This window comes from Oncorhynchus keta, chromosome 27 (genome assembly GCF_023373465.1).
Source record: "Oncorhynchus keta strain PuntledgeMale-10-30-2019 chromosome 27, Oket_V2, whole genome shotgun sequence".
Lineage (NCBI taxonomy): Eukaryota > Metazoa > Chordata > Actinopteri > Salmoniformes > Salmonidae > Oncorhynchus > Oncorhynchus keta.
In genome coordinates this window covers 26,664,865-26,676,843 of record NC_068447.1, presented here as the reverse complement: position 1 = coordinate 26,676,843, position 11,979 = coordinate 26,664,865, and the positions used below count along the sequence as shown (strand labels likewise).

The 11,979-nt window shown below is 40.6% G+C and overlaps 1 protein-coding gene across 1 annotated transcript; it reads left to right on the top strand.

Annotated features, from left to right (window-relative positions):
- Positions 1–6,836: 6,836 nt before the first annotated feature.
- On the top strand, positions 6,837–9,415 carry LOC118359685 (PRELI domain containing protein 3B-like). The gene is made up of 6 exons (XM_035738303.2): positions 6,837–6,996; positions 7,930–8,098; positions 8,253–8,342; positions 8,445–8,515; positions 8,620–8,722; positions 8,821–9,415. Exons 1-6 carry the CDS (start codon positions 6,965–6,967, stop codon positions 8,935–8,937), a joined length of 582 nt encoding a protein of 193 aa, XP_035594196.1. The 5' UTR covers positions 6,837–6,964; the 3' UTR covers positions 8,938–9,415.
- The last annotated feature ends 2,564 nt before the right edge of the window (positions 9,416–11,979 follow it).

Genomic DNA, 11,979 nt, shown 5'->3' with positions numbered 1-11,979 from the left:
TTGCCAAGAAATGTATTGCCTTGAAATGGAAATTGGATTCCTCCCTGCCAGTTGCAATGTGGCTTTCGGAAGTTAATAGTTGTATCCCTTTGGAGAAAATCACTTACTGCTTGAGGAATAAATTAGACATTTTACAGAATTCTGGCAACCTTTTGACTATATGGAGAATCTCCCCCCACATCTCATTGATTGAATCTATATATAATCCTCACAATGTTTCACACGTAATGTATATTATGTAGCCTACGGCAGGTGATCCAATGTTTCGTTATTTTTTAAAATTTTATTATTGTATGTTTATATAACTATAATTTATTTTTGTTATGTTCGTCTGTTACTGTCACTTTGTCCTATCGTTGTCTAATATCTTTTCACTTTTGTTTTGAATGTTCATAATTGGAAAATGCAAAAAATATTATTTTTTTTTAAATATATAAATAAAATACAGGGAAATTCTTGAGGGAAACCTGTTTGTCTGCTAGAGATTTAAGACAGAGACAGAGGTTCACCTTCCAGCAGGACAATAACCCTAAGCATACGGCTAAAGCAACACTTGGATGGTTTAAATGGGAATCATTTCAAATGTCGTGGAATGGCCTAGTCAAAGCCCAGACCTTAACCCAATTGAGAATCTGTGGTATGACTTAGAGATTGCTGTATACCAGCAGAACCCATCCAACGTGAATGAGCCAGAGCAGTTTTGCCTTGAATGGGCAAAAATCCCAGTGGCTAGATGTGCCAATCTTATTGAGGCTATATTTGCTGCAAAAGGTGGCTCTACAAAGTATTGACTTTGGGGGGTGAATAGTTATGCATGCTCAAGTTCTGTTTGTTTCACAAAATATTTTGTATCGTCAAAGTGGTAGGCATGTGTAAATTAAAATGATAAACTCCCCCCAAAAATCTATTTTAATTGCAGGTTGTAAGGCAACAGAATAGGAACAAAATAGGAAAAATGCCACGGGTGAATACTTTCTCAAGCCACTGTATATCTTTACAAAACAGGGGCAAACAGGAGTCATGGATGCAAGCTTAAGTAACCCAGCAGACATCTTTTAGATAGGAGTTTTAATTCATTTTCTTAATTACAAATTAAAGGAAAAACATCTCCATTCTGTTAGGTCCCCTATCTATCCGCAAATCTAGATTTAACCCTTGCATTTTCATCCATTCACAAAGACAGACATGTTGGCAGGGACTTTGAAAAATCCTCTTGGCCCTGAAGAACATCCATTACATTTATTCAGATCCTGCAAGATAAAGAGAGGGAAACATGTCAAGTTAGACTGATCTTAGAAACTTTGAACTATTGATGTTATCTAGCTACTTGTTCTAGTTGCTTGAGAACTGCAGATTACAAAAAGAGTAATGCCCATAGACAATATATAAATTATGGTGATTACTGTCTGATAATCTGCAGTTCTGTAGTGTTCTACATCTATGGCAATGAGAAAGTTGACTTGCCTAATAAAGCAGACTGATTTAGTAGGCAAATACTTGACATGCTTACTTGGCAGCTGCAGTGAATAGAACCAATATAAATCAGGTGTGATAGCCCAAGCAGCAAGAGTTGAGGCAATATTGTGTGATGGTTAGGAGGTGGTAGATGGATACAATTATTATTTTAAAAGACAGTGATTTGTCCTTTCAATACTCACATGCTATAGCCTTTGGGACATAGACTTTGACGCTGGATTCTGCAACTTTCATTGCCTCGACTTTGAACTGTGGTTTCAGTGCCGCTCGCACTGCACTCGCGCAGATCGCAGAGAAGCGAATGTAGCTGCAGTGGACACAGAAAGAAACACTTTAGCCAGGGCTGCCACCTTTTGAAGAAAGCTTGGAGTGAGATTTTCTATGAACTTCCTTTCCCCCTGGCACGCTACCAAGATGGGGGCGGGGGGGGGGATTGGGGGGGTCCTCCCCCTAGAAGATTGTACTGTTTTAAAGCTAATTTCCTGCCATTCTATATATTTTGACATGGCTTACCCCTATGACCGGGGGGGGGAGAGAAGAGGAAAAAATAAAAAGAACACTGGTCAGGTGTATTCTGGATGCTTTGGACATTAAATTATCACTCAATTCTACAACTTTGTAACAGATTTTTGGAGGGGATGAAATTAAAGTTCTTGGGTGGTTTGACACATTCAGACAGTAATGAAATGTGATAAGGGAAATGGGAGAAACAGTGGGAAGGTTGGAAGCAGGGATTGATTCCTGTTGTCAGGTGGAAAGTTGTATATGACATGTGCCCGGGGAGTGTAACCACTACACCAAGGCTCTGCACAGGAAATACTCATGGTTGATGACACTGGGTAACCAAATCATAGATTGCAGTCTCCTTGTCAAGAGACTCCTTTCAAGGTAAGGACAAACATGTATCTTTCAAATAGGACTGAAAGAAAATCCTTCTTGCTCTCCAGGAAGGTTGGCCACCCCTGATCTGTTTCCCAAGCGCTGGGTGTTTGAAAGTGTTCTTGCTATAACAATTAATTTCTCAAAATCACCCAGCCTTTAAGAAAATCTAATGAATATCAACATTCAGGTAGCTGATGCCTACTAGTGGAATATCCTTGCCATTATTTTACTCTACATAGGATGTGTTTATGAGTTCCCCTAGCATGTACAAAATACTAAAATGTCAAATTATATTTGATTCTTGGAGCATTTAATATCCCATGCTTATTTGTATAACTTATTCAAAAATGTCCATGAATGACTGCAAAAAATACATAGCCTCAATTCATTTACAAAGACAAGTAGGCATATCAGATTTAAAACAAGGGTGGGGAATAACAGTGTCCGTGCAGACACACTAATTACTCTGTTTTAGCCCATTATTAAGATTGAGAATAGTTCCTCTCAGACAAACTAAATAAATAATCGGCTGAAGTCAAGACGACATCAATTAGCCCCTACACCCTCACCAAAATATTTGTTGATGTATTGTTTGCCCTCTAGAATCCTAATGTACAATTCTGGTTTCACAATCTGTTTGACAAAATGATTTTCATAGTTACAAGTCAGGTCACCCTACCAAACTTCCCTGCTTACATACTGCAGGTCTCTGCTGCCTTTTCGTTGTCACAACCTAAATTTCAATCGCCAACAAGGGGACTAATGCAAGTATGGATTAAATCGACTTTAGTACATGCTGTCAAAAGGCTGATTTCTGCAATAGGGACGGGAGTAACAGCAACCTCATCTTGCTCACCACATTGTACATAAAACAGCGCTACCATGCTGCTCTTTTTACAGTTTTATAAACTCCGCAGAGAACGTTCTGGCTCTCCAGTCAGCGCCACTCTAATCCTGAGGGGTGTTTCTTAAAAAAATGAATCCAATCCACTTTATCCCTTACATAACTAGACCAATCATATGCTTCAATGTGGCGCGGGTCAGTGTTGTGGCAAGCCAGGACAATAGACGTTCCGCTTATGTTAAATTGCTATCGCAGATGTTCCGACTTCAACACGATTTGGAGCACAGTTGAAAAGTTAACGCACTATAATTGCAGTACTTTTCAATGCGTGAGATTTGTGCCGTGCCTTGAGCGTTCAAATGCGTGTCACGGCCAACGCACAAGTTGGCAGTTCTGCTTTAAAACAGACTGGGTATAGCATTTCGATTATACATATTTCAATGAATTTTTGTCCTAAAAATAATGTCGATACGTAAGACAGAGTGATATCACGGTCAGTCACACCAATTATATGACCACTTTGATTATAACTCACGAGAAAAACGCAATATTAGCTTAACTCGTCAAATTCGTTTATAATATCGTCTAACTAGGCGCTAGCTGGATATCAATCACACCAGAGCTCTCAAGCAAATATGCATCTTAGTAGCTACATCGTTTAAGTGCATGACCTTACAATCAGAATACAGTCCAAATGTGATATTGTTCAATATTGAATACATTTACCTAAGGCCCGCTTGTCTCCAGTATGCAACCATTTTGCCAGCGATGTTCCGCTCAAGGACAACTCGGATATGTTATAAAAACAGGGCGGAAGAGGCGAAAATGACGTCGCTAGGGTTGACACGCTTCCTGGGGCGGGACTTTTATCTGCGCTTTGTGATCGACAGTATGTGAAATCTGATGAGTACCGTTTTTTAACGTTATGTAGCTAAGGGGATTTGAGTTCTTATTTATGCTACATTTGGCTTTGTTCGAAATACGGTGCACTCTCTCCTCTGAAATACGCGTCAGGAAAATTCCAGACATTTCAATGGATGTTATGTTATTCGGTCATTTTTCACTCTGAAGGACCAGAGAGGGTGGGACGTGGTGATGGGCATTCCGGCTCTTTCCAGTGAGCAGGCTCGTTCGGCTCAGGTCACCAAAAAGATCCGACTCTTTTGGCTCCCAAACGGCTCTTAAAAAAAAAAGTTGTTTCGTATTTTTTTCAAGTCAAACAGTTTGTCTATGATTGGTGTTAAAACAATTATAATTAAATTATTAAATGAAATTATACTCTAACTTAACCACAAGGTATTTAAAAAATGGATTGGTTTGTTATGAAAAATAATGCTATATAGTATAACTTTTTAATGTTTATTAACAAAGTGCATATAAAACGAATACAATCTGAACACCATAATAAAATATTGCACCATATCAAAGAAAAATAAATAACAATTTGCAGAACTGCAGCATCCCACAAATCGAAATTAATGTAAAAAGAGAAGGATGCTATTACACATGTGCATTTAATATATATATGCCATTTAGCAGACGCTTTTATCCAAAGCGACTTACAGTCATGTGTGCATACATTCTACGTATGGGTGGTCCCGGGAACCGAACCCACTACCCTGGCGTTACAAGCGCCATGCTCTACCAACTGAGCTACAGAAGGACCAGTATAACTGTTTTAATGTATATAAACAAAGTGCATATAAACGTAACAATTCAAAACTAATACAATCTGAACAACATAATAATAGAATATTGCACCATATCAAAGACAAATAACAATGTGCAAAACTGCAGCATCCCACTTAAAACATTAAACTGGTCCCTCTTTTATCTCTCTTCTTTATTGCCATGTTATAACCAGCAGCACACAGCAATGCTGACCACATTTTGCTTTTATGGGAGATTTGCATTCAGAAATGCAAGCTGCCTCACTTTTGAGGAGCTGATGCGATTTCTTCTCTCAGTAATTATTTGTCCCAGAACAGTTCAGGTTCATGTTTTGTCTACTGATATTACATTCTCATCTACTGCTCATATACATATATAATACTGGAATAAATAATGATGCAGTAATAACTGCTTATTGTACCTCTCTCCACTGATCTCCACAGTGACCTGTTCAAAGGGTTCCAGGACTCTGCACACCTCCTCCACCACCTCCCATTCCTCTTGGGTCAGAGCATCAACAGGTGCATTGACAATGGCCAGGGTAGAGATGATGGCATCCTTTGACTCAAGAAACCGCTTCAACATATAAAATGTTGAATTCCACTTTGTAGTGCAGTCTTGTTCAGGCCTCAGCTCAGGCATCCCCATCAGGCGTTGTGTAGACTTTAGTTTTCCAGCACTTACTGTGCTCCTGTGGAAGTATTCCACAGCTGCTTTCACTTTGTCCACAGTGGGTTTCATCACCTTCAGAGCATCTCTTACAACCAGGTTGATTGTGTGGGCAAGACATGGATGATGAGTCCATTTAAAAATGGTTATGTTAGCTTCATTGTTGCTAACAGACCACTTTTCCATCTACTTGCCATTCTCTGGCCACTCAACAGTTCCTCTGCCAAGTTCTCTGAGGTGTGTCTGTCACTGAACTCAAAGCAGTCCAGAAGACAGCTAGACATTGAAAAATCTTCAATGAAGTGACAGGTAACCGACATGTAAGAAGTGGTTACCCTTGATGTCCTGAAGTCAGTGGTAAGGCAAACTGCAGCTTTTTGGACTCTTTCCCACACTGAAGCCTCATACAGTTGTGGAATAAGTGATTTTGAAAGGGTTTTCCTGCTTGGAATTGTGTACATTGGATTTAGGCTATTGCTATCATTTCTAAAACCTCTGTCCTCCACGATCGAAAATGTCTGGAAATCAGTTGGAATCATTTTAGGCAATGCAATATCAATTTGGCCTTGTTTTGCAACAGACATAGACTTTGGCATAAATTGGTCCATAGAAGACTGTGTTGCTGTGGGTCGCGGAGTAGGCCTACTTGACTGAGTGGATACATCTCCACGTGTGGAGGTGCTGGCTCCACCACTATCACTAGCAGGCCCGCTAGTTTCTCGAAGCTCCGCTACAGCTAGCTTCATAGTTGGGTGGACAGTTTGCATATGCCGGTGAAGGTTGTGCGTAGAACCGGCTTTATATGAGATTTTGTTTTGGCAAATTCTACACGGTGCTCCAACATTGTCTACATTATTAAAATGCATCCAAAAGCTACTATGCTTCCGACTCATTTTCCAGCTGTTGTTTTCACAGCTGTCCTTCCTCCCTGTTCTCGGCTGCTCAGTGTGTGACTGTGAGTGAGTTGGTGAGTTACCCATCTTTGGTTCATTGGTTGACACTGCGTGTCTGATTGACAGGAACAACAGGTGAGGCTGTTCTGTTCGTCTGAGCAGACAGTCAGAACGAATGTGTGGGCTTGAGCATTTAGACCCATATTATTTTATTTATTTTTTCGTTCTTTGAATTAGCTAATTCTATACATTTAAATAGTTTGATTATTAATATCTTAATTTGTATATATTTTTATAAATAGATTCGGCTCTTCTGATATGCGAGCCGTCTCCCAACGTTCACCTACAAGAGCCGGCTCTTAGAGCCGATTCGTTCGCGAACGACCAATCACGAGTCGGATGACATACTTCTGGTCGCCAACAGAGGGAGCACCACTTGTTGGGCAATTTGGCAACATCTTTCCTTTATAGCTGCTGTCACGCTGTCATAAGTCACCGGCGCCCAAGTACTGACTGAACGGTTTAAAACATGAAGATCTGGACCTCAGAACACATATTCAAGTGAGTAATTTATAAAAGTTCTAAAACGTGTTTAATTGAAATACCTTGATATTAACTAGCTTATTGAAGTTTGTAGCTAGGTTAGCAACCAGCCAGTTAGCGCGCGTTAGCTCTTTGCTTTTAGTCAACTAGCTTCTGGTACAAATCAATGGGTTTTAGGTAGCAAACAGCTGACTTTAGCCAAATATTTGGCTAGCCAACACTTCAAACTTCCATTTTACTATTCCTAAACTAGGAAAAATAATGATAGTTAGCTAGCTATACAACAAAGACAGTACAGTAAGTGAATGCAAGCTAGCCAGCCATAACATTACCATATCTTTGACATTACATTAGTTAGCTGCATTACAAGTAGCTAACGTTAACTGTTAGCCCGAAGTTTACAGCAGAGTGTCACGGGATTCCGGTGCTTTGCTTCAGCTAACTGTTACTTGTTTAAGGTCACGTGAATTCATCTATTTAATCGAATTTTAGCTCAATGTTCTTTTTGGTGATGTCCCGTGCCGCACCACTAGGCATGCACTCTCTGAGACTGGGATAAAGGTATTTCTACTCCAACTAGCTATACCGGAGGCTCTGTCAATGGTGGAATCATGGTTGTTATGTCACTATATATTCAGGGTTTAATACTCTTTGGGGAATTAATTGAGTGAGGAAATGCCCCTGTTTACCTCGCATCATGAATAGGGATTGTAAAAAAATAAACATTGTCAATGTCAAACCAAGTACCTTGTATTACTGAACCCATAATTCATATTTCTTAACCCAATCGACATAACACAGTACAATAATGTCAGGACAGTTTTTCAAATGTATTCACGTGGGGGGCACACCAGGAGGTCCACATGCACACATGGTAACATTATGATATGCACACATTATGATACTGTATTATTACAGTAATATTGACTTCCTGTGTTGTCCCCCCCACAGCCACCCGTGGGAGACAGTGACAAAGGCGGCAATGCAGAAGTACCCCAACCCCATGAACCCTGGCGTGGTAGGGGTGGACGTGTTAAACAGACATGTGGACACACAAGGTCGGCTATGCAGCAACCGACTGCTCAGCACAGAGTGGGGACTGCCCTCCTTGGCCAAGACTGTAAGTCCTCAGCACAGTGGATGCCTGTCTCCAATGTTGCCACTAATGCGATTCTCCTAAGAAGTGCATTCAGCAGATCTGAGGATGTATTATTTTGTTAGTGATGTCAAACGTATTTCACTGACAGTGAGGATGTCATTGTCTTTTCTCACAGCTCATTGGTATAACACGAACAAACACATACATCCAGGAGCATTCGGTGGTAGACCCCAAGGAAAAGACATTTGAGCTACAATCTACAAATGTGAGTTCACCGCTGTTGTCGGATGTTCATTTGTGAGTACTATAGATAACTCCACCTTTTAGCCTTGTTGGCTAACGTTGATGCACTTTCCTCTGCTTTCAGATTTCATGTACTAACATAGTATCTGTGGATGAAAAGTTAACATACAGGCCGCATCCGCAGGATCCCGAAAAGTATGTGATTTGTTGATGGTTTGAGTTTATATACGGGAAAATGGATAAATAGCTTTGCGTTTTCACAGCTAAACTGTTTTTTTTCTGTTTATCATTATGTTTAGGACCATACTGACACAAGAGGCACTGATCTCTGTAAAAGGAATTAGTCTGAGCAGCTACCTGGAGGGGCTCATGGCCAAAACCATCTCAGCGAATGCAGGCAAAGTATGACCTCTATCCTTCGCACATGCAGCCTGGATTAAATATTTATGAGTGGAAATGTTCAGCTCCTAACTTTCCCCTGTGTGTTTTGTTGTGTCCAGGGACGAGAGGCGATGGAGTGGGTCATCAGGCGGTTAAACACAGAGATCGAGGAGCTGGCAGCGACTGCACAGGCAACAATCCGCATCCCCATGGCAGCAGCAGTCACAGAGAAATGATCATCCTTCATCTCAATGTACCTCAGACATTTCCCCTGAAAGGGGAGACCAACCTTATCTGCCAGCACAGCCACCTCCTGTATTGGTCCATTCATCTTATCACAAGAACGCATGATTCCCTCAGCGGACTGTCTTTACAAGCAGGGTACATGCTGTTGGGTACACAGAGTGAAGCTGATGACATTGAACAGGGTGGAGCCAAGTTGCATTTGAGGCTCATGGGATTTGTAGTCTAACGTTTTCAATTACACCGTGCCTATAGGTCATCAAGTTTCTATTTATTCTCCTCCTGTCTTTTTTATATTGTTATTCTATGGTCGGCTGTCTAACAGGTTTACTCTGGCACTTGACCATTCCATTTAACATCATTCTATGTTGCCTATGCAAGCCATGTACTTACCAATCTTTAAAAGGCTGTCAGTCATTTTCATGGAACTGTTCACTTACTGAGAAGATCAAATATATTTTTATGCTTGTTTGTGGGTCTGTTTTATTTGTGATGTAAAGTCACTGTGCTACATATTCAAGAATGCAAACTTGAATTTTAAAGCAGCAATCAGCAGTAGAAACAATAACAAAATGACCTCTCCAACCCTGTTTTGGTAAAAAGCGAAAGGATGGTGCTGGAGAAATGTAACCACTGTCAAATTCAGACATAACAAAATTATAGTTGAGGCTATAAAGTGTTTATTTACATTTTATTTTGTTGACAAATGATTGCACATTTTTTTCTGTTTATGATGTGGTATGACAGTTGAACTAAGCTCATGAGACATAAGTTATATCCTTCAATCAATGGGAACATCATAAATTAATAAGTACTGTTGGGGAAATTCACCACTAAGGACTCAAATTTAAAGTAAAGGAAGAAATCTTTACCATGGCTGGAGAGGTTCACAAACTCTGCCTGATGAAACTCTGAAAATTGGGCATGTACTGCTACACAAACAAGTCTTATAAGCATGGTTGGTTCCTGCATGAGACTGACTGATAGATGCCAGGCTTCTTACCTTGAAACTGAGATATTCCTAGATCCCAGAGCAATGTTCTGGGTGTACTCTTGTGTAGTCAATATGTCACTCGCATGAACCCAACCAAGACAGATTATTAGAAAGCAGCATTATTCTAAACATCCCCCATCACACTCAAAATGTTTGTAGCAACTGCTGATTACCCCTTTATGGACTTTAATTTATTGAATTTATTTTTACAAAGCAGCACTCAAGTAACAAGTGTGATACGTTTGGAAGAATTGAACAAATGGCTTGACCATTACTACAGTATGCGATTTACACAACATTAGTGTTGGGTGTAGTCAGTGAACGTCAACAGTGGACACTGGGACAGGGTTATGTTCAGGATAATTAGGACAGTGACAGTTGATTTTGAAAATGCCGAACCAATTGCGCCTTGGTTCGGGCATGTTCAAAAACCTTTTTTCTGAGGACTCTTTTTTTAAAATTTCAAAGGCAGAGGATGATACTGTACATTCCAGTCACACTTTTGCTAGATAGTTTAATCCCTCCAGTCGTTTCTAGATCCAAGCTCCCCATCTTTTTGCATGTTGTACAGCCCCGTTTTTAATTCTGCATGACAAGCCAGGGGTAATTCATGTTCTTGTTCTTGAACTGCAAATTGCATCTGCTCCCCGTTTCCCTCTCCTGCTCAGTCGGACTCGCTAGTGGAGGTGTGGGTGGTGATGCTGAACTGGCGGGGTGAACAGCTTCTAGCTAAGGCATCGCCATCAGGAACAGTTTGCCCCTCACTCCTTTCCATCGGCCGGCACTGACAGTTCTGTCTCATTCTGGGTTCGAGTCACCAGTTCTCTGGATTTTTGTAATCAACATTTAATCAAACTCGATGACTACACAGAAGGATCACCGCGCATTGACGTAATGGTCTTTCTAGGGACGGGAGAAATAACGAGGAAGCAACTTGATTTAACGCTCATCGCTTTTATTAGAATGTTTACAGTGCGAACATTGACACAGTGAATCAATCGTGCCGCAAGAGGTACTGTATCCGGGTAAATAGGTGCAGGTTTTGTGCCGAAAAGCTCCCCCATGCCAGAATTCTCTCCCACCCATCCTTAGCGTGGACGCGCTCGCACTCAATTCATTGCTGCGACGCTTGCTAGTTGAGATTTCTGATCACGTTCGGCTGCGTTTAATTTATTTTTGATTTCGGTTTGATAGCGGGGGAGGCACCAGTAATGTCTGCAGTTTTCGGTTTGGCTATTTTTTTCCCAAGTGTATTAGACTATAAATACATCTCTTTGCCAAAATTCGTCATCTCTTCCATGTCTTATTCGATTAGTAGTTGTTCTGAAAGGTTTATTGCTTGCCTACATTTTACTCCCTCATGTTTAATATATCACACATACATTGTTCTGTAGACAGTATTTGACAAATTTTCTTGCAAGGCCTGTCACACTTCATAATCATTTTTGGTAGCTAATGTTGACCAGTAGTGTGTGCTACAGAAAGTATTTACATTTACATTTACATTTAGGTCATTTAGCAGACGCTCTTATCCAGAGCGACTTACATTTGACTGATTTTCTTGCCTGCCGATTTTCTTGCAAGGCCTGGCACACTTAATACTCATTTTTGGTAGCTTATGTTGACCAGTAGTGTGTGCTACAGAAAGTATTTGTCTCTAGCCACAAAATTGATATTGGAAAGCTGCACCTACCCGTTCGTCCAGCATCACTACTCTGGACGGTTGACTTAGAATATGTGGACAACTACCTAGGTGTCTGGTTAGACTGTAAAGTCTCTTTCCAGACTCATATTAAACATCTCCAATCCAAAATTAAATATAGAATCGGCTTTCTATTTCACAACAAAGCATCCTTCACTCATGCTGCCAAACATACCCTTGTAAAACTGACCATCCTACCGATCCTCGACTTCGGCGATGTAATTTACAAATTAGCCTCCAACACTCATCTCAACAAATTGGATGGTGTATCACAGTGCCATCCGTTTTGTCACCAAAGCCCCATATACTACCCACACCCTGCGACCTGTACACTCGTTG